This window comes from Myotis brandtii, unplaced genomic scaffold, assembly GCF_000412655.1.
Source record: "Myotis brandtii unplaced genomic scaffold, ASM41265v1 scaffold893, whole genome shotgun sequence".
Lineage (NCBI taxonomy): Eukaryota > Metazoa > Chordata > Mammalia > Chiroptera > Vespertilionidae > Myotis > Myotis brandtii.
In genome coordinates, this window is record NW_005371660.1 from 682,266 (window position 1) to 706,118 (window position 23,853).

The 23,853-nt window shown below is 42.3% G+C and overlaps 1 protein-coding gene across 1 annotated transcript in view; it reads left to right on the top strand.

Annotated features, from left to right (window-relative positions):
- The window catches only part of PKHD1 (polycystic kidney and hepatic disease 1 (autosomal recessive)), a 438,226-nt gene that overhangs the window by 141,716 nt on the left and 272,657 nt on the right, over nt 1-23,853 (top strand). Inside the window, exon 37 of the mRNA XM_014532447.1 lies at nt 14,247-14,459. Within this exon, the coding sequence (XP_014387933.1) occupies nt 14,247-14,459 (213 nt within the window). The remainder of the gene's footprint in view (nt 1-14,246; nt 14,460-23,853) is intronic.

A 23,853-nucleotide genomic window follows, 5' to 3' on the forward strand; every position in this document is an offset into this window, starting at 1 on the left:
ATACACAAACACATACAAATATATATATACATATTTACATCATATACATACATATATACATACATATACCTATGTATAAATCTATGTCATTATGAGTTGTTAGGAATATAAAATTGATTGGTAAGTTATTTTCCTTTTTCTAAAAAGTATTTGAAACCAACTCTCAAGTGTCTCGTTGATATAGCACAGCCTTAAACATCTAATGTCTTCTCTTGGTCTATAATATGTGTGAGAGTATGTGAAGGATAATAAAAAGCTATCCAAGTATAGCACCAAATCATTATTCTCCTCCTCATCAACAGCAAGTCACTCTCTCAATGTCTGTTACTGTCTATCCTTTTCATACCCATTCATAGTATCAGAAAAATAGCTGAGTGGGATTTCTTTATTTTTCTGATACCCTACATAGGCTGAGATAAAGCATGGAAAATTTCAAGCCAACCCCCTTCCCCCCCTACTTTCTTAAAAAATTTTTACCAAACAAAATATAAAGTGTTATAGTGGAAGTACTTTCAGTCATTTTCACAATATTACACAGAAGGCTTTCTAAATGAATAGTGTACACCGTTGGGAAAGATTAGTGTGAAATAAAAGTGAAAATAGATCACCTAAGCATGACATTTCGGACTACTTCATGAAAATATTGCATCCTCTGTATTATTTTGACATTCATGGAAGCGAGCATCCTGATGTCTAGAGGACCAGGCTCCTATACCACGAAAACCAGCACTTGTGCATGTGGCCCTCAAGAGTCTTGGACTCTCTGGGCTGTACTTATATTTTCATCTGTAAAATAAAATTGACACTTTTTCTTACAAGGACAACTTATATAGTAGAAAGGAGGATTATAAATTTCTTTGAGGCAATTGGGAATGGTACTAGAGACCAGGTTTTCTCCATTATTTATGATGCTACATACACTGATTTTTGAACTTTATTGAAAAAATGGCAGATTATTTTGTGACCATAATAAAAGCTTTGACTATAATATTATTTTGTCCTAATTAGCAAAATATGAAGAACTTTTATTTACTTACCATTTCTACTTCTTCTCTCCATTTGTTCTCGCTCCTTTTTTTTTTTTAAGTTGTTTTTTAGAGGGTACTGTTAAACACAAAAGAGAATTAACCCAATCAATTAATACTAATGAGCTGGGTTGGAAATAGGCATATTGCCTTGATTTAGTTAATTATATTTTTCGTTCTTTTATGTTAAGATGCCCAACGGCCAGAGGCATCGCTGAATTAAAATTTATTATTTTATTCCAAGTAATTATGATGAGCCATAATAACAAGGAAGGCATGTTGCCCTCGTGTCAGAGACATTATGCATCCTGGGCTTGTGGCTGCAGTTGGGGAAGCATTCATATTTTCATAATGAAGCAATGAATCTCTATTCTGGTGGTCAAGCAACTTGACATGACGTGGTCTAGAGATAATGATTAAGAAAGGGCCAATTAGGGGAGCATAAACCCTAGAAACGCTTCTTCCCTTGGTGCTGGGCTTTCAAAAGGAAGGCGTTTTGTAGTTTCTTATTAATTACAATGCCATCACTTTAAAATACTTCACAGAAACTTGTTCCCAGTCTCTATTGCTGCTTAATGGTGTACTGGTTTCCTTTAATGTGATTTTTCTATTTCTTGGTCTACTGGTGTACACCAAAGCACTTAAATGCTTGGCAGGCTTTTGTGTCAGAAAGAACTGAGTCTGAATCTGGGCTCTGTCCCTTACCTGCCTGTGACCTTGGGCAAGTTGCATAGCCTGCATAAACCTTGGATTTCGCCCCATTAGGGTCATGCCTCATATAATGACAGCAATAGTGACCAAGATGGCTAACATTTATTGTTTGCTACTGTTTGACAAGACTACAATGTATTGTCCAACTCATATGGATGTTTTGAGTATTAAATGAGGCAATATTTGTAAAGCTCTTAGCATAGGACCTAGTCCAGAGTAAGCACTCAATTTATGTTAGTTTTTTATTTTTATTTTCTGACTGATGGGGATAACAGAAGAGATGGCTGGCTATCAGGCCTAAGTTGCAATTTTATTTACAGATAGTGGCTGCTTCTGTATACAAAGCTAACTGGGTTATTGAAAGAATTAGCTGGGTAATGAAGTCCTTGGATTGCTTTTGCCTCTGTTATCTTCAAAATGCATATTGAAGTATTTTTCTTTCTGTGGCAAGAGAAGGAAGGACACAGAGGAGGAAGTAGCTGAGTCTATCCATTGGCTTGCCTCCATTCTCCTTGCTATTTTGACTCCTTGGAAATGTGTTTCTCTGGTGCTGTTTGGAATATGGTCTCATTTTCTCCAATTTTTATTTTGAGGACACTCAGACCTTGTTAGTCTGTTATTTTTAGGATTTCAGTGGTGTACAAATGCGTATTCTTGGCTTGTTGAGATGAGGTATCTTCTCTTTGACCCACTCCCAAGTTCCATGTAGAATTTCTTCATTCTTGGAAAGGGCTTGAGGATTTCAGAGTGAGGTATTTTTAAAAATATGTTTTTATTGATTTTAGAGGGAGAAGAAGGGAGAGAGAGAAATAGAAACATTGATGAGAGAGAAACATTGATTGGCTGCCTCCAGTCGAACCAGAAACTGGAGCATGTGCCCTGATTGGGAATCTAACTGAACCGGCAACCTCGCAGTACATGGGATGACACTCAGCCAACTGAGCTACACCGGCCAGGGCCAGAGTGAGGTATTAAGTGCTGTGCCCAGCATAGCCGTTTTGATCCAATAGATTATACACATGGTCCCTTCCAGTCAGCACTCAATCAGCCCCAGTTTCAGTAGGTGCATGCTTGCAATGAGCTGGTGTGCTATGGGATAGGACTCCCCTAGAATATTATGTAGGGGTGCTCTGTGCATCAGGTCTGTGTGAGTCTCTGGGCAGATTACCTTATGCCTACAGGTATAAGACTTAACAGCTACCAGTGTGTGGATTTTAAAACCCATCTAAAGTCAGGCTGGAGTTTTGATAAAAAATAAAATATTCCACATTAATATTTCTCTCGTAACTATATAATGTCATGCTCAGCATGTCTTGTGGGCTGGTCAAATTTGTCACAAATAGGCAAGTTAAAATAATTTATCTGCAAGTGGGCTGTGAAAGGAGATTGACTGAGTGGCTTCCTCTCTCAGCTGAACCACAGCTACCCTTCAAGGCAGGGGATGGGATGATTATGTACAGACAATGTAACAAGGTTGACTCACTGCAGTTTGGTCAGCGAACTTGGGGCCTGAGTTCATATTTGAGGCAGCTACAGACTCTCCTGTGGCTTTGGGCAAGGCTCTGGTCCTCAAATCAATTCACAAAATGGAAATGATGTTGACTCTCTTCCCTCTATAGGAAGAGAGTGGCCTGTCTGAAACTCTACAGATGTCAATGTATTTGTGCAATCCTGTGGAGGAAGTACAGTAAAGGAGTTAGTAAACTTTCTTATGTTTTCAAGCCTGGTGCTTCAGAAGGGGCTGGGCAGTACTCTAAGGAGAAGCTTGCTCAAGAAGTTAGCATCCATAAGGATTAACCTGAGTTTTTTGAAATCTACCCTTAATCCTTTTACCTTGTGTATCTCTATGTGTCAGTCTTTTCTTGGTGACAAGTTACTGTTAATTATTTTATGAGAGGTGATTTTTGCCTATGTCCAAAGCTAAGTGTATCATTGATAGAATTTTTAATCAGCTAAGAACTTGAATAATTTTTATATCAATTATTTATAAATGTAATATTAGGGTAAGTGTTTTTTTTCCTTCACTCTATCTTTTTTGCCAAGGTGCAAATTTGGCTACAAGCTTAAGAAAGCAGGAGCCAGGTCTGCCTTTGCTTACCTTTCCATTGCCAGGACCATTACATCTCTAGGCACATGGCAAGTATTCAAATAATTATTGAATGAATAAACCAATGAATGAATTTCTGACCTGAAGAGGCAGGTAAATGTTAGCTATAAATTTCTCTATGATCAGAGTTCTTCCTGGTATCCTCAAATGTTAGTGGATTGGTTCAGATGGTGACCAATTTCATTTACTATTTCTGTATCAGGAGATCAGAGACAAAAGTTTCATAATGTGGGGGACAGTTGACTCTGAAACCCCTTATTTCTCTCAATCAGGCAGTGACTTCCATTATTTACCTCCAGAGAACAGTCCCAGACACACTTGATTAGCCTTAAATGAAAGATAAGCCGTTGCTGTGAGAAGGAACATGCTTTCAATAGATGGACAGGCAGACATTAAACAATTTAGATATTAGACAATTTACAGTTTTATGTCTTGACAACTTTGATATTGTAACATGAAAAATGCTAATGAGAAGGACCAGTCCCTTCCTAGCTCAGAAGCTATAATATTTTCAATAATGAAAGATAAATGTTTCAAACTTCCTTACTTAAAACCCTTCACTGGCTCTCTATTAGCCTTTCAGATCAAGTCTAAGCTCCTTAATATGGCTTGTAGGTCCTTTAGGGCTCGGTCTCTCCTTACCTGTCTACCTCATTTGTTAATTGATGACTCCCACATACTTTTAAATCAAGACTGGGAGTGGAGCTAGATATCTGCGATGCTTTTGTATCTGGGATTCTTGGGCAGATTAAAATATATTGGAGAATGAGCATTTTATTACTATTATTTCTTATGTACTATAATATTCTCGTGGGGAGTAGGAGGAATTATCATTTTCTAAATAAATAAGTACTGTGAGGACACAATGATTACCTTTCATTTCCAAAACATTATGCTATTAGCAAAATCATATTTATATTATACAGAGAATAATTATATTTGGAACCTTTTGAATAAAGACCTGGCTCCTGTTTTCTTAAGCTTTCGAATAAATTGCTCAGAGAAGTATATCAAATTGTAGGGCTGGTCAAAAATGTGATTTGGTCTGTGCTAATTGAACTTGGATAAATAAAATGAAGGAGATTATTTGAATGAATGAGAAACTTGGTAGCCAGGGAGATTTCTACCTGCCAGATACAGACTTTGGAGAAAGTCTTGTTTTGTCTTTCCTGCCTCTCCCTACAAATACTAGCTTTCTTTCTGAGGTCTTAAGTGAATTTCCAGAAATCCATGGAACAGCTGAGGGCCTTGAGCACTTACATGCCAGAAGTTTTGTTGGTAAAAGGCAGTAATGGTTTTCTGGAGATGGGGAGGAAATCAAGGTTTAGTTAAACAGTAACTGATATCAATAGTTTTAATGACAAAGGCATTTATTTATATCTCAGTATTTGAGTTCCTTTAAATATTTCTTTATAATTTCTCTTCCACAAATATGTTTACACTTTGTAATTGGTATAGAGTTAATTCCTTTATAAGGTTCACTTACTGAGTTTTATGTTTTATAGAAAAAGTAAAAGGTTGAGTCATAACCTTTATCTTCTTTCTCAGTTATCTGTAAAGTTGGCTAATTCACTAAAACTAGGGTATTTCTATTCACCTGTAGTCGTTAAACTCCATGGTGACCTGGATGTGGAGACTTCCTTTTTTATGTTTTTATCTTAGCTCCTAGTAGAAGGGCTGGAAAACAACAGTTACTGTTGGTTGAATGGTGAAGTGAATTAATCCAACCTTGCATTTCTCAACCTGTGAGCTGGTAGCAAACTTCACGAGACTATGGACACCTATAGCCATCACTTAATTTACTGAGAGCCATGATTCTCAAAGTGTGGGCCCCGTCATCAGCCGCATCAAAGGACTTGCTAGAGAGACACATTTTTTGGCCTCACAATAAACCTCTCTGGGGGTTTACCGAGTTCAATTAGCATTGACCCAATCACAGTTTTGACCAGTCCTACAATTTGGTATACTTCTTTGAGCAATCTCTTTATTCAAAAGGTGTTTTAAGACCCTGAGGTGGTGTGGATGGGTGCTCAAGTTTGAGACTCCACTAGCCTAAAACAATAAAAGGAACTGGAAGTCAATTAACTAGGAAGTGTAGCCAGCCCAGCTACACTTTTCCCAAAAGCTATGCAACCCTTTGCAAGGAACAGTGGAAACTTGGCTGGAGACCCTGGATGGGCCTCTCCCGAGCCTGGCATTCTCCGTTCCCTGCAGCTCTCTCTCCTGCCAGGGAAATCCGAGCTGATGAAAACGGTTCTCCCAACTGCTATTGTTTGCGGCTCTGATTCAGTGCTTTTATTTCAGATCTGTTTTTTCCTCTACATTGCCCATTTGACTGCAGTGCCAGGCTAATTAAGGAATTAGCATGTGGCAGCCATTCCGGGAGGTGTGCGGTTCTTTTCCTGCATTCGGAGAACATTTTTGCTAACACTTTCTAGTTCATATTTTCTTTTTTTAATCAGGCAGAGACATTACAATTAAAATACCGTTAAAGTGATTCTGGCAAGTATTGCAATAAGCATGTTTTTTAATTAAAGGAAGAACAGGGGGGATGCGTAAGCAGCATCAGCTAAAGGGGGAAATTTCATTCGATATCTATTTTAATTGAAATGAAGAAAATAATCAGGAAAAGCAGCAGCAGCAGCAGCCGCCGCCTGTGCCTGTGTGTGTGGCTCCCAGGTTGTTAGGTGTAGGTGTTCTGTGCTTGATTAATTAGTAGCCGGCCAGAGAGTCCATTCCCTTTGCCCCCAATCCTTAAAGCCTGATTTATGCCTCACATCCCCCATGAATATGTGAGGGCTCAGGCATCTATTTCCCGAGCTGCTAGTGGATAGGATTATGGAGCGTGCACTGAGCTCTTGGGGGTTCTCGTTTGCCAGCCAAATTGATTTTCCGCCTCTCTGGCCGGGGACAAGCCCACCTCGAAGGCTTCCAGGCTCTGCTCCAGTGGATCAGGCGCAAGTCTAATCCGGATCTTGCCAACAAAGGAAGCTGTGTGCATCCCCATCACGATGCAGGCTTCGGGCTGTGGCTGCCTTCCCTCAATGCCACTCTTCTCCCCTCTTCCTCACCTCCTCCTGACACTGACTTCCACGGCAGCACCGTGCAGTAGGGTACAGCAGTGTACCCAACTGTGCCCAGATCACTCCGCTTGGCAGAGGAGGGTCCAACATCTTAAGGAATGGTGATCTATAATTCCCCAGAGAAAGGGAATTCCACAGGCTTCCCTATCTATTAGACTATTAATGACCAGAAAGATAACCAGATACAGGCTTTTAACTTTTAAAGGAATTATTTAGGGTTGACACAAAAAGCTGAATGGAGGCTAATCAATTTAGATAATTTACATCTAAAATTTTAGGTTTGTCAAGCTTTGAGAAAATGAAATATCTAGTTTGGGATGAGGATTGATCTATTAATTGGGGTCCTTGGATCCCTCCCTGGCTTTGCCTTCACTGACCTCTGGATTTCCCGTTGTTTAAAACTGGAGCCCCTCTCCTCGGTTCATTTTCTCCGCTGGCATTGGTGTCCTCACGAAGCACACTCTTGGTGTGCGCCCTTTCTCTCCTGAGCCTCCTGAAAATGACATTAAGGGTTTGCCGTCTTTGTCTATCAGCTCCAAAGTTCTTAAGAGTTCTTCCTGCTGTCTGTCTATACAGCCTTTTGATTCTTCTCCTAATTCACTGAACTCTTTGACTCACATTCAAGCATCTGCTACTTCTTTTCCATATTCTAGTCTTTAAATATTAATATTTGACAACTTGTTCCCCTTATCCCTGTCCTGCTCTCCCTCTACATATTCTCCTAGGGAGACCTCATTCACTTCTATAACTTCAACTCCTATTATTCAACAGGATTTAATCAGCACTTACCAAGTTTCCCATATGCCAGGCACTGTTCTAAGTATAGCAGCTATGGCTGTGAACAAAAAAGGCCAAAATCTTGCTCTCGTGGAGTTTATTTCTATAGGGAAATCAGTCAAGTAAGCAAATGGTAATTTTTTTAGATTTTCTGGGCAGCATGGGGAAACATGCAGCAGGAAAGGTGGAGAGGTAGTTTGGTGGTGGTTGGGGGATTTGCACGCAGTGAGGGCAGGGGAACAAGAAGGCAGTGCAGCAGGAGGATGTGAGCCAGGGGTTAGTAGAGAGAGAGAGTGGGCCAGAGAGAGGACCAGTCCTGTAGGGTTGGGTAGGCTTTCAGTGAGTGTGGTGGGAGCATTGGAGACATTGTACAAAGTAGTGACATAAGATTTACACAAATAAGAATCACACTGGGTGCTGATTTAAGAGCAGACTCTGGGGTGGGGGCAAGGGCAGAAGCAAGGAGCTAAGTGAGGGGGTTGTTATAATATCCTGAGGATGAGATGAGAGTGACTCAGACCCCAGAAACAGACATGTGCATGGTGAGAAATGGTTGGATAGGAATATTGAAGAAAGAATGCACACAATTTCCTGAAAGATTGGTCTTAAAGTGCGAGGGAGTGAAAGTTGACTGTAGAGTTTTCAGACTGAGCAATTGAACGGATGGAGTTGCCAGTTATGGAGATGGTAAGGACTGTGAGCAGGCCTGTGTGGCAAGACGAGGAGGTCATGTTTTGGATATGCCACGTTGAGAAGTCAATAAGACATCTAAGTAGAGATATTGAGTAGGCAGTTGGATATATGAGTCTCCATCCAAGGGCATTGGTGGGGTTTGGGGATACAAATTTGGAAGTCATCAGCAATGAGCATATGATGATATTTAAAACGTCAAGAAAAGATCAGACAACCAAGGTTGATAAGAAAAATAGTTGAGGGACTGAGTCATGGGGAACTCCAAGTGTCAGTATTTGGGATAATCAAGAAGAATCAGGTAGAGGAGGCTGGGGGAAGGCTTGGGAGGCAGGAGGAAAACTTGGAGGCACAGTGCTAGGCAAGTGAGGGGAAGGAGTTTCAAGAAAGGTGTGACCAAGTGTGTCCAATGCTGCTGGCCACTCAGGGAAGGCGAGGAGTGAGCATGAGCTTTGGACTCAACAATGTGGTTGTAGTTCTGGTGAAGTAGTCAGGCAAGACCCAAATTCAAGAGAATGGAGGGAAAAAATTGAAGATATAAAGTATAGCCATCTCTTTTGAAGAGTCTTATTATTGTATGGTAAAATATTTATACTCTACATTTTTCTGTAAGGGAGAAAATAGCTAAAACTGTGTTGTTTGTTTTTCTTAAAAAGCACACAAACACACAACAAATGTTTCTGTGGTATTACAGAGGATGGCTAATTGTAGGGTGAGCCAAAAGCAGGTTTTGATGTATGTTGCAAACATTAGGTAGCTGCTAAAAATCTCCTTTACTTGCCTTTAAAAGAAATAAGAAAGAGGTTTAATGGAAAGAAGTGATTACATGTAAAAAGTTGTGTTCATTTATTTATTTTAGAGGGGAAGTAACAATAATGATGGTTGATTGATTTTTATAAAATTACCCAAGGTCACTTGTGGGACATACTTAGCTTTCATGAACAATCATAACAAGCAATTTAAGGGTCACAGCCAAAGGCTGATTTTAGCCTTGCTCTTTATTTCAGCTTTCAGAAATGGATCCGAGTTCCATCAAGTGGAGAACTCGAGTCCTCCCACTGCCCTCCCGTCCTCCAGTGACTCTCCTTCAAAGCAGCCCCCCCCCCACCCCCTGTGTATTTATTTTAAGCTAATGAAAGTGTGATGATGAAACACCTGGGGTCCTGGCACAGAGCTAGATTAAAACTAAACTTTACATTCTTTCACACCAAGGAGCTTTCACCTTGGTTATCACTTACAATTATTTTAATAAAAAATAGCTGAATTCCTTATCAAATCTCTTCTGAACTTACCTCGATTTCTTTATACTTGTCACTGATAAAGTGAGGAGGGAATTCTTTGTAGCACAGAATAACGGTGATCACATTAATTAATTGGTCCTGTTTATCGTACTGTTGCCAACACAAATCATTCATTTTCTTTGGGCTGAGCTTTTCTCCCTTCATTAACGTCATTCTTAATTCCCGTGACATTTTAAAACGACTATCGATTTGTTTCAGTGTGTTTAATATTTTGCTTGATGGTACAAGGGATAAAGGCCAGGTTTATATATTTACCCACTAATCCTTGTAATCTGTCTCAAATCCTTTTTGGAATGAGGCAAGGTATATCTACATTAACAAAATGAAAAGAAATCATATATAAACAAGCCATAGGCAAATGTACTTAGGCTAACACATGTTTTTCCTTAAGTGTAACTCTGATAACAAACCTAATTAATAAAAGAGCTACCTGGGAGTGTTTGCGGAAGTAGATAGGACATGAGTGTCTCTGTCAGGTGGTCCCAGGTGCTAAAGCTTCCTCGGCCAGTTCTGGACTGAAAGAGGAATTACAGCCTCTCTGGCAGCCCACCCAGTTTTGTGAAACAGGGAGGGTGATATTGACCTCATAGTCTTATTTTGAAGGTCATTTCAGACAACGTATCTAAAGATTTTGGCGCATGGTAGGTTCTTAATAAATGTTAGCTCCTTTGTTTTCCCTGTGGTCTTATTTGAATCATTGCCTGTTTGTGTTGTATCTCTTTTGATCAAAATTCCAAGTTCACTACAGCAGAGGTGATGTCAGGAAAACATGGGTTTTGTGTTTCTATCAATGTCCAACACACACCTGACTGCGTTCTTACAGATGTAGATGTCAGATGTCCCAGAGCAGAGTGAATGCATGCATCTACTCTCCACTTCACCAATGAGAGAAGGGACCATCCTTAGGCCCTGAATAGGACAGGTTTGGGAACTGAGTAATCCTCCGAGGCCCAGCAATTTTATGGGTCTCCCTGAGGGTCATTCAGAGGCCAACGGTGGAATCAGGACAGGAACCTCGATTCGATATCCTACCTCTACCACTTGCTCATCAAGTTCAGTTCAGATTTCCTGACTATTTATGATGGAAGAGTCCTGCCATGCAAATCCTTAGTCAGAGGTAAGGGCATTCTATTTTACATAGACTGGAGAGGAAGGCCGTAGTGAGAAATTAACCCTTGAATAGAGACAAGGGGGAGTGAGGCACATGGGTATCTGCAGAAGAACATTCCAGGTGCAGGAAGAACATATGCACAAGCCTGACTTGTTTGAGAACCAACAAGCAGGCCAGTGTGTTTGCAACAGATGAGTCACAAAGTGAGTTTTAAAAGATGATGATGCGGGGGTATCAGAGATGGGGTGGCAAATCAAAAGGGGCTTTTTGTAGCCCAATGTAAGGACTTTGATTTATTCTGAATGAGATGGAAAGTTACTATGGGGTTCAGAAAAGAAGACCCAGGTGTTCCCAATATAAAGTCGCAACCCTGACCACTTTCTTAGAGGATTGAAGAGTCTAGTGCAGTACTTTTGCAAACCACTTACAAAGTGGGAGATAGATTTAATAGCTCATCCAGGTTAAAGTGTTTAATTATTAATTATTTTGACACTATTGAAAAAATTCTGCTTAAAATATAAAGATTTTAAATCCTCTTAAAGGAAAGTATTAAAATAATGAAAGTATGTTTTAATATCCTAAGTGTTTATTCCCATGATATACAAATGATCCTAATATATAAAAACCCTGGGTCGTAATGACAGGTCATGACTGAGGCTCGACCAACTGGAAGTCAGTCCTGTAGGAACCCAGTGCTGACTGCTGAGGAGGCTGCGAATCAGGGCCAGAGAGAAGCAGGGACTGATCTGTTGCCTCTGTGGCAGCTTTTGATCAGCACTTGCCTCTCTCTTTCTCTCCAGCAGCCATGCCTCCATTTCTCTCCAGGCCTCTACCGGGGCTGCCGATCAGCCATGCCTTTCTGATCAGGCCCCGTTTATAGGCCCAGAGACGCTGAATGGCATAGGAACTGACCAATCAGAACAGAATCTGGGTGCTATGAAGAGTGAATGGCTGCTTAGGAGGCAGAGCTTTTGACGTTGATTGACATAGGAACTGACCAATCAGAACCAAATGTGGGTGCTGTGAAGAACCAATGGCTGTCTAGGAGGCAGAGCTTTTGATGCTGACTGGCATAGGAACCAACCAATCAGAACAGAATCTGGGTGCTATGAGGAGCGAATGGCTGCTAGGAGGCAGAGCTTTTGACACTGACTGGCATAGAAATAGACCAATCAGAACCAAATTGGCCAGCAGAGGAAGGCAGTTGGGGGCAAGATCAGGCCTGCAGGGGAGGTCAGTTAGGGGCAAAATCAGGCCGGCAGGGCAGGGCCACTGGGGGAGAGATCAGGCTTGCAGAGGAGGGCAATTGGGGGAAACCAGGCCAGCAAGGGAGGGCAGTGAGGGCAAGATCAGGCCAGCAGGGGAGGGCTGTTAGGGGTGAGATCAGGCCGGCAGGGGAAGGCAGTTGGGGGCAACCAGGCTGGCAGGGTAGGGCAGTTGGGGGCGAGATCAGGCCGGCAGGAGAGGGCATTTAGGGGTGATCAGGCAGAGGCAGTTAGAGGTGATCAGACAGGCAGGCAGAGGGGTTAGGGGCAATCAGGCAGGCAGACAGGTGAGCAGTTAGGAGCCCGCGGTCCCAGATTGCGAGAGGATGTCCAACTGCCGGACATCCCCCAAAGGGTCCCCAATTGGAGAGGGTGTAGGTTGGGCTGAGGGACCCCCCTCCATGCACAAATTTCGTGCACTGGGCCACTAGTTTTAAGTGGCCTGGTGCATGGAATTCGTGCACCAGTGGGGGGGGTCCCTTGGCCTGTCCTGTGGGATCGGGCTGAAACTGGCTCTTCGATATCCCCTGAGGGGTCCTGGATTGCAAGAGGGCACAGGCCAGGCCGAGGGACCCCACTGGTGCACAATCAGGACTGGGAAGGGATGTGCACAATTGGGGCTGGGGCGGGACCTGGGAGGTTGGCCAGCTGGGGAGGTACCACGGGAGGGCTCCATGGCATGTCCGGCCCATCTTGGGCAGTCTGATCGGCCGGGCCCCTGCAGCAAGCTCATCTACCAGTTGGAGTGTCTTCCCCCTGGTGGTCAGTGCACATCATAGTGAGCGGTTGAGTGGCCTTAGCATATCATTAGCATATTACGCTTTGATTGGTTGAACTGGATGACTGGACACTTAGCATATTAGGTTTTTATTATATAGGATAACATTCCTATTTAACAAAAAATTTCAATATTAGAGCAAAACAGTATCTGTATCAGTTAAGGTTATTTGATTGCAATTATCTTTTTAAAAGGCATAAATATTGTATGATTTCACTTATATATGGAATCTAAAATGCAAAATAAACAAAAAAAATAAAACAAAGTCATAGAAAATTCATAGGAAATTCAAACTCATAGGAAAGAGGAAAAGAATTAAGAAGAACAAAAACAGATAGATAAAGGAAATTTATTGAGAAGGTATTGGGTAGCTTACAGAATTGATGGGAAGTGTGTAAAATCAGGTGTAGAAGTAATAGCATTCAGGGAGTTTTGGAGGGGCTTGGCAGATGGGGGGTTCAGAAGTAGGAACTCTTTTTGGGCTTATTATGTATCACCACTAGAATTACTGAGGTCTAAACATTTCCAGTCATCTCTTCCCTTTGCTCCAGATTTCCTTTTGAAGTCTGGGTACATGACTCAGGCTAAGTAGGATAGGACACCACGACTGACAGTCCCACTCAACTCTTTTCTATAGAGCAGAGCAAATCCTTCAGGAAATTAGAGTCTATTATGAAAAGTACAGTGGTTGTTGGTCAGTTAAAATGTTACACATGTCATGATGGTAGCCCTAATTACACTTCCTTTTACCACAGTTCTTATAATTTTGACACATTTTCTTCTATTCCTATTTCCTGTTCACTTGTTACCCAGTTTTTTTTTTTTAAACTGATTTTTTTTTTAAAATCCTCACCTGAGGATATTTTTTTCCATTGATTTTCAGAGCAAGTGGAAGGGAAGAGAGGAGGAGATAGATAGATAGAGAGAGAGAAACATCAATATGAGAGACACACATCTCTCACATTGATTGGTTGCCTCCTGCACATGCCCTGACCTGGCCGGGGTTGGAGCCTACAACCCAGGCACATGCCCTTGACAAGGAATTGAACCCAGGACCCTTTGGTGTGTGGGCTGATGCTCTAACCATGGAAATACCCTGGCAGGGTTTTAACTGAATTTTTATATGCTGCTTTTATTTGCTGTTAAATGGTAAAAATTATGACTTTCTCATGACTTATTTAACCAGTCCTAAATTGCTGGACATTTAGGCTATTGTTATTAAAAACAATATAAATAAAGGAGCAATGAATAGTAATAACTAATCTAAACTGGTTTGGTAATACAGAGCTTCTGGGTCTGGGTGTTTGATCCACTCAATTGTGCTTCTACAAGAGAATATAAACACAGCAAACATTGGAATTGTCAACAAGACTGACTAGCTTCTTTTGTGGCCATTAGGAGGCAAGCTGATTTTCATGGACCAAGGAACCATTGAGCTCAGGGCGCACTCCATCCTTGTTTCTGATGGTGGAGAGCTCCGGATTGGATCTGAGGACAAGCCCTTCCAAGGCCAAGCTGAGATCACATTGTATGGGAGTTCCCGCTCTACCCCCTTTTTTCCATATGGAGTCAAGTTCCTGGCTGTGAGGAATGGAACTCTTTCCCTGCATGGTGAGTGGGACAGCTGACCAGAGGAAATGAGGTAGGGCTTTGTCTAGCCAATGTGGGGGCAATGGGGAAAATTATTAAACTACTTATAATCTTTGGTTATTAGTTGCAGAGGCGACAAAGTTAGAATGCGGGCACTACTTCCTTAAGTGAGAAATATTAACTGTCATGATTCCTGTGGCAGAGGACACTATGAGGATGATACACCTCTTCCCACAGCCAGATGGCTTTTAGTGCCTTCCTGTGCATGGAGCACACTTCGCTGTCTCACTGAGAGTGACCTTAGCCATGGACTTTCTTTGATCAATGGAATGTGAGTGGATATGATGTACTGCAAGGGCCAAGTATAAGTTTTAAGAGCTGTTGCAATGCTTTGCCCTTTGCTCTCTGTTTGAGAATAGCCTGTCCTCCGCATCAGACTCTGAATAATGACAACCGGGGCACAGCTGCAGATGACCTGCTCTCATGTACGTGAGTGAGGAACAAACCTGAGTTGTCATAAGCCACTGAGATTTGTGTTTGTAATTGCAGCCCAATGTAGTGAAAACCAACTGACACAATTACTTCACATACACTGATGGCTGTACATGCTGATGGCATCATAAACTAAATGGAGACAATTCATTTTGTTATAGTTGTGGCTGAACCTCCTGTGAAGAGGGTTCAGTTAGAGTTCCTCTTAGATTTTTGGTTCAAATGTGTTGGGTATTTCTCAGAGAAAACGGGTATTAGGCTGCAATGTGTTTCTGCTCCTATTTTATTTGCCTTTTTTTTTTAAGAAGGAAATTTCCTCTTCTTTTTATTTTTATTTTATTTTTAAAAATTTATCTTTCTTATTGAAAGTTATACAGATGTACCCCTTTTTTCCCCATTGACTCCTTCTAAGCCCACCACTGGCCAGGCTTATTTGCCTTCTTATCATTATTATCACTTTGAAACATGAACATTTTTATTTTCCTTGAGATTCAGGATATTACTGACTGCCAGGAAAATTCTTAATATCAACTGGAAAATGTAAATATAAAATAACTAGTGGCCTGGTGCACGAAATTTGTGCAATTAAAAGGTAATTAATTAGAGAAAATATTTTAATATTGCTATTTGGCCTTTCTCTATAATAGAAGTGTCAGAGATGAAAGAAAATTAGTAAAATGTATATGAAAATCTCCCTCTTTTCAGAGTCTGGGGTGCACCACGGGACCCAGAGTCAAGTCCCCGCTCACCTGCTCACGCCTCGAAATCATGCAAGACCCAGACCTGGCCGGCCCCACCCCAGTCAAGCAGATGGTAGTCAAGCAGGGTGGGGGGGCGTAGCCTCAGGTCCCCTGGCCCCAGCGCCGGGGTGGGGGGTGCAGCCTCAGGTTCCCCGTCAAGCCCCTCCAGGCAGGGAACGCAGCCTCAGGTCCCCTGGCCTGGTGCCAGGCAGGGGGCGCGGCCTCACGTCCCCTGGCGCAGCCTCAGGTTCCCTGGCCCTGGCGCAAGGGCATGAGGGCATGACAACCATTTGCATATTAGCTCTTTATTATATAGGATGAGTTTTAATTATCTTTTAGTGGATACTTATATGCTTTGGGTTACATAGCATGAGCCAAAGGCAGATGAAAAATATGATCTCCAGATAGTGGCCAGTCTCTAGGAAACATGATCTTGTCTGCATTGGCATTTCTGGGCTGGCATAAATAAATAAAACCCCACTATCTGTCATGGAATAATAATTCTAGACATGGGCAATTAGCTATGCTGAGGAGTCTGCCATTTTGTTCTGTCAAGCCCTGTCCATTTCAGTGAGCCTCAATCATTGTCTCAAAGGCTTCCTTGGAGAGGAAGCAAAATCAATATTTTTTGCTAAGTATCCACTAAGTGTTGACTATGGATCAGCCAGAGTGCTAGGCACTGGGAATACATTTTACCAGGTTTGAAAAACCCATAGCTACCTGGATAGACATTCAAAATAAGGAGGACTTTTTTCTCCTATCTTTATCAGCAAGTGCTTATTTTAATCTTGTAACCCAGAATCCATGAGGGTCTTCTATCTATTCACACATCAGCCACAGTCTTCAAATGTTTGCTTTAGTCCAACAGCTATTTGGGAAACTCACCCAATGTGTTTCTCTTTGCCAATGAGAAAACATAGCTGGAGAAGAAGAGAGCACATCACTGTTCCTACCAGCCCATAGACCATCTGAAGGACCTTGAATCCTAATAGGGATCCTCTGGTTTGAGAGCCACTGTCCTCTATGACGCATATGACAAAATCCTTGCTAGAAATGGAAATTCAAATGGAGAAGAGTGAAAACTCTCCTAATTCTTTCACCCTGCCTTTTTTTCTTTTTTTACCCCAAATGCTTTTCATTTTCACATACTATTATGAAGGATCAGTGAAAGAGTTAATACACTTTGTGTGCCTGTATTTTAAATGTACCCTGTGCTCCTAAGCCTTTATGTTTAAATAGATGTCAAGTTAAGAAAATCCCGAGTGTCATTTCTTGCAATCAATAGGGGTCAATTGAAGCGAAGTACATGCTTTTAATATGTTTTGAGATTCTGAAAGTTAAAAAAAAAATGTTGCTACTTGAGCCTTGTGATGTTACAGGATATTGAGAGTGTAGACATCTCTTCGCCTGCTCCCCTGTTTCTGTCTTCTCCCCTGCTCTTCCACCTTTCCCTATAACTCCCAGCTCCCATCTTCCCTGTATTCCCAGGGTTAGGTTGTCATCAACAACTGTTCCCCCAAAGCCCTACCAATATAGGAGCGATGGGGATCTCTCCCAAGCCATAGAGCTTGCACACCAGACACAGGCGAAATCAAGCTGTTTTCCACTCTGACACGATGCTGCTGCATCTCACTCATTTGAAAGAAATGTGATGTGGAAAAGATCTTACCGCTGGGTGAGAGGGACTCCCTTTGCGCAGTCTCAGTCAGAGAATCCAGTCACAGACAGAATTCATCAATCCTCTCCCTTCGCCTTCCTCCCTCACCACCTGAGGTCTCAAACAGATTTCCCCTCCGGCATGGCGGTACATCATAGTTAAAATCGTTACGTAATTTTGCTGGCCTTTCCCAGGGCCAGAGGTGGGTCTGCTGACACTGGGGCTTTGGAGAGAAACTAATTTTCTTTGGTTGTCAAGTATGCAAAACAGGGAGCGACTTGATTCACAGCTTGGCACCCAGAAGGTCCCTAATGACCCAGGGTTCACTCAGCTTCCAGCATGATCAGTGAGGAGGTTCACCAACTTTAGTGCCTAGAAGACTCTTCTCCAGGAGGTTTTCACAATGCAGGTTTCTGGGTCTCACCCCCAGAGCCTGGCTCCAATGGCCAGAGGGGGACCCAGGAATGTGCACTTCAGTGGAACCCTCGGATGATTTGAGTGGAGTATCCCACTGATTGCACTTGGAGAAGTGCTGTTTTTAGTGGTTAATAGTTTTGGAATCATAAATTAGTGCAGGTCTGCCGCTTATCAGCTGTGACCTTGGGCAAGTTAATTTCCCTAAAAGCAGGAAAACACAATCTTCACCCCATAGACTTACTGCTTGTGAACTGCTCGGAAGCATCAGGTACTTGCTAACACTCAAGCAGTGTTAGCCACGGCTATTTTGATTATATTCTTTTTTTTTCTCCCACTGAGTATCCAATGTCAATGATCTCATTTTCTTTTAGAGGGGCGAGGGAGGGGCCTCTCTTTCAAAATTTGGCATGAGGCTAGTTCTGCTTAGAGCAGTGATGGCGAACCTTTTGAGCTCGGCGTGTCAGCATTTTGAAAAACACTAACTTAACTCTGGTGCCGTGTCACATATAGAAATTTTTTGATATTTGTAACCATAGTAGGATATTACTGACTGCCAGGAAAATTCTTAATATCAACTGGAAAATGTAAATATAAAATAACTAGTGGCCTGGTGCACGAAATTTGTGCAATTAAAAGGTAATTAATTAGAGAAAATATTTTAATATTGCTATTTGGCCTTTCTCTATAATAGAAGTGTCAGAGATGAAAGAAAATTAGTAAAATGTATATGAAAATCTCCCTCTTTTCAGAGTCTGGGGTGCACCACGGGACCCAGAGTCAAGTCCCCGCTCACCTGCTCACGCCTCGAAATCATGCAAGACCCAGACCTGGCCGGCCCCACCCCAGTCAAGCAGATGGTAGTCAAGCAGGGTGGGGGGGCGTAGCCTCAGGTCCCCTGGCCCCAGCGCCGGGGTGGGGGGTGCAGCCTCAGGTTCCCCGTCAAGCCCCTCCAGGCAGGGAACGCAGCCTCAGGTCCCCTGGCCTGGTGCCAGGCAGGGGGCGCGGCCTCACGTCCCCTGGCGCAGCCTCAGGTTCCCTGGCCCTGGCGCAAGGGCATGAGGGCATGACAACCATTTGCATATTAGCTCTTTATTATATAGGATGAGTTTTAATTATCTTTTAGTGGATACTTATATGCTTTGGGTTACATAGCATGAGCCAAAGGCAGATGAAAAATATGATCTCCAGATAGTGGCCAGTCTCTAGGAAACATGATCTTGTCTGCATTGGCATTTCTGGGCTGGCATAAATAAATAAAACCCCACTATCTGTCATGGAATAATAATTCTAGACATGGGCAATTAGCTATGCTGAGGAGTCTGCCATTTTGTTCTGTCAAGCCCTGTCCATTTCAGTGAGCCTCAATCATTGTCTCAAAGGCTTCCTTGGAGAGGAAGCAAAATCAATATTTTTTGCTAAGTATCCACTAAGTGTTGACTATGGATCAGCCAGAGTGCTAGGCACTGGGAATACATTTTACCAGGTTTGAAAAACCCATAGCTACCTGGATAGACATTCAAAATAAGGAGGACTTTTTTCTCCTATCTTTATCAGCAAGTGCTTATTTTAATCTTGTAACCCAGAATCCATGAGGGTCTTCTATCTATTCACACATCAGCCACAGTCTTCAAATGTTTGCTTTAGTCCAACAGCTATTTGGGAAACTCACCCAATGTGTTTCTCTTTGCCAATGAGAAAACATAGCTGGAGAAGAAGAGAGCACATCACTGTTCCTACCAGCCCATAGACCATCTGAAGGACCTTGAATCCTAATAGGGATCCTCTGGTTTGAGAGCCACTGTCCTCTATGACGCATATGACAAAATCCTTGCTAGAAATGGAAATTCAAATGGAGAAGAGTGAAAACTCTCCTAATTCTTTCACCCTGCCTTTTTTTCTTTTTTTACCCCAAATGCTTTTCATTTTCACATACTATTATGAAGGATCAGTGAAAGAGTTAATACACTTTGTGTGCCTGTATTTTAAATGTACCCTGTGCTCCTAAGCCTTTATGTTTAAATAGATGTCAAGTTAAGAAAATCCCGAGTGTCATTTCTTGCAATCAATAGGGGTCAATTGAAGCGAAGTACATGCTTTTAATATGTTTTGAGATTCTGAAAGTTAAAAAAAAAATGTTGCTACTTGAGCCTTGTGATGTTACAGGATATTGAGAGTGTAGACATCTCTTCGCCTGCTCCCCTGTTTCTGTCTTCTCCCCTGCTCTTCCACCTTTCCCTATAACTCCCAGCTCCCATCTTCCCTGTATTCCCAGGGTTAGGTTGTCATCAACAACTGTTCCCCCAAAGCCCTACCAATATAGGAGCGATGGGGATCTCTCCCAAGCCATAGAGCTTGCACACCAGACACAGGCGAAATCAAGCTGTTTTCCACTCTGACACGATGCTGCTGCATCTCACTCATTTGAAAGAAATGTGATGTGGAAAAGATCTTACCGCTGGGTGAGAGGGACTCCCTTTGCGCAGTCTCAGTCAGAGAATCCAGTCACAGACAGAATTCATCAATCCTCTCCCTTCGCCTTCCTCCCTCACCACCTGAGGTCTCAAACAGATTTCCCCTCCGGCATGGCGGTACATCATAGTTAAAATCGTTACGTAATTTTGCTGGCCTTTCCCAGGGCCAGAGGTGGGTCTGCTGACACTGGGGCTTTGGAGAGAAACTAATTTTCTTTGGTTGTCAAGTATGCAAAACAGGGAGCGACTTGATTCACAGCTTGGCACCCAGAAGGTCCCTAATGACCCAGGGTTCACTCAGCTTCCAGCATGATCAGTGAGGAGGTTCACCAACTTTAGTGCCTAGAAGACTCTTCTCCAGGAGGTTTTCACAATGCAGGTTTCTGGGTCTCACCCCCAGAGCCTGGCTCCAATGGCCAGAGGGGGACCCAGGAATGTGCACTTCAGTGGAACCCTCGGATGATTTGAGTGGAGTATCCCACTGATTGCACTTGGAGAAGTGCTGTTTTTAGTGGTTAATAGTTTTGGAATCATAAATTAGTGCAGGTCTGCCGCTTATCAGCTGTGACCTTGGGCAAGTTAATTTCCCTAAAAGCAGGAAAACACAATCTTCACCCCATAGACTTACTGCTTGTGAACTGCTCGGAAGCATCAGGTACTTGCTAACACTCAAGCAGTGTTAGCCACGGCTATTTTGATTATATTCTTTTTTTTTCTCCCACTGAGTATCCAATGTCAATGATCTCATTTTCTTTTAGAGGGGCGAGGGAGGGGCCTCTCTTTCAAAATTTGGCATGAGGCTAGTTCTGCTTAGAGCAGTGATGGCGAACCTTTTGAGCTCGGCGTGTCAGCATTTTGAAAAACACTAACTTAACTCTGGTGCCGTGTCACATATAGAAATTTTTTGATATTTGTAACCATAGTAAAACAAAGACTTAATTTTTGATATTTATTTTATATATTTAAATGCCATTTAACAAAGAAAATCAACCAAAAAAATGAGTTCGCGTGTAACCTCTGACACACGTGTCATAGGTTCGCCATCACTGGCCTAGAGATTTCTCTCCTTGTTAATTTCTGTCTACTTTTTTTCAAAGCAAGAGAAGGATTTTAGCTTTGGAGATCATGAGGCAGCCACATTCCCAGGCAGCTTCTGTTCTGTTCCCACACCTAGTGAAGAACACCTTTTGATTGTAATCTCTCCTGGTGCAGCTGTTTCCCAGCAGTGAATAACCACCATTCCTGGGCGTGGTTACAATAAAGACTTCTTGGAAATCATTTTCATGCTCCTCAGTTTAGCCAGAAGCGGAGCACTGCTGAGCAAATGAAGCGTTTTGCAGGCGTTTTATTCCTAGCATGCAACAGTAAGAGGCCTGACTGATGGAGACCAATTTAACTCCAGCTCGGGTCCTAGAGAATCACACAAATGGGTCTGCGGGTCAGTCATACAGCTTTCCCCACCTTCTCCCTCCCGTCTCATTCTTCATTGCCACCCCTGTAACCTTTCCGCTCAGGCTGGTTTTTATCATAGATTAAAATCGCTAAGCAAACAGGCTTTGCTGTTCAGCTGTCATGAGGAAGGATGGAGTTGAAAGCACATTTCATGTTTTCCTTTTAATGTAGAAAAATGCATTCATGTGCACGCACATGCACACACATACACCTACATGAACACTCAGCCACATACAGCACTCTCTCTCTTTCTCTGGGTTTGGGAGTGGATTGGGGCAGGGCATGTTCTGAATCTCTCACGGAGTTCAGTGGCTCAGGGAGTTCTGTCCACTACTCACTTGGATATTTAGTATGACTAAAGGGTCTCAGGATCCCTCCAAGAGGGGCAGTCTGGGGTTTGGGTAGTTGTAGTCAATAAGGAAATTTCACTCTTGCCTTTTGCCTTCCTCACTCTGTCTGCCAATCCAGGTTCACCACCCTAAACCGAGTGCCAATCACATGTCACTTTTCAAGGGGTCGCTGTCAGCCTGGGCAACTTGAATTTTTGACAATGTAATTACGGCCCTTGCTTCCACAGTGGGAGTCTGAACAGCATGGCGGGGCTTTTATTGATTGTTCAGCAGGGAAATTTATCAATGTCTCTCACTTCATTTCTAGTTCCTCCCTGAGAAATTTGGTTGACAGTTTCTTGGGAGCAAAAGCAGTCTTATGGCCTTGAATGGAGTTCTGTCTTTGTCCTTTTTAAGAAATTTACAAGATATGGGCATTAAATATAAATGGAAGTTTCTGAGAAAAGCTAGTATGTGGGGGCATGATTGAGGGAAAGCACTAGAGCAATCATTACAAAGAGGAGAATTTGGTAGGAATAAATAAGACCAAAGTAGTCTAAAGAAATAAGTTTAAATATGGTTTATTTTTCTTTTAAAAGTACCAAGTATCTGTATTCAAATTCCATGCTTTTAAAATGATTGTACCTGGCACTGTTACTGTAGCTGCCAACTGGTTCTAGACTGTCTTAAAGCACAGTATTGTGTGCATGGTGTACACAGGTGTATAGGAGGGTGTTCCTGGTCAGTGGTTTCCATACTGTGCTCCCCCAAATCCAAAGGTTTCTGGGGGGAGCTTCAGGTATTTCACAAACAATGAAGTGTTTGGGGGGGGGGTCAAGCAATCAAGGTTTAAATTGCTCAAGTAATCAATTTATTGCTTTTATCTCTATTCTATATTTGCAGTCAATGTAACATTTTATTAGAAGAAAATAGTTCCATTGCCAAAGTAGTGATTGAAAGCAACTCTACTAGCTCATCCTCTTTAACTGCCATGTGTAGACACTTTAGGGAGATCAGGGCCTCTCTCTGTGTGATCCCTCACTTCCCCAAGAGTGATGGAGCTTGAGGACATTCCTATCATCTGTTCTTTGATGTGAGATGAAAATTTTTAGAGCCCATTTTCATCTTACAACAGTTCCTCTATATTTGACAATATATTTTCAGATCTCTGCTCTTTACCTCCTATCAAGCATTTTTAGTCCTATCTCTTTTACATCCAGAACATCTCCTCTTGCTCCTGTTCTTTACTCATTTCTTCTAGACCAGGGGTCTTCCTTTCTGTGTCTGCTTCCTTTGGGCAGAAATATAAACCATGGGTATGGCATGGCATTTTTACATGTGGCTTTACTGCTCTTAAATTATTTGGTTTTAAGGGATGGGAACCCAGTGCAAACAAACTTAGACAAAACCCAAAATTTATCACTTCTCGATCAAACTGCAGGATGGGCAAGAAGGCACCTGAACTTGGGCATGGCTGTCTCTAAGGGTCCAGATGCCATCAGGACTCTGTCTCTCACTTCTGGGTCTCGCTACATGTATTGGCTTTACTGGCTCTGACTGCTTAAGGGTTTGTTCCATATGGCCACTGCATTTCCTGGTTTCATATAGACCAGTGGTTCTCAACCTTCCTAATGCCACGACCCTTTAATACAGTTCCTAATGCCACGACCCTTTAATACATAATAATTTTACGGTGACCCCCAACCATAAAATTATTTTCATTGCTACTTCATAACTGTAATTTTGCTACTGTTATGAATCGTAATGTAAATATCTGATATGCAGGATGTATTTAGGCGACCTCTGTGAAAGGGTCGTTCGACCCCCAAAGGGGTCGCGACCCACAGGTTGAGAACC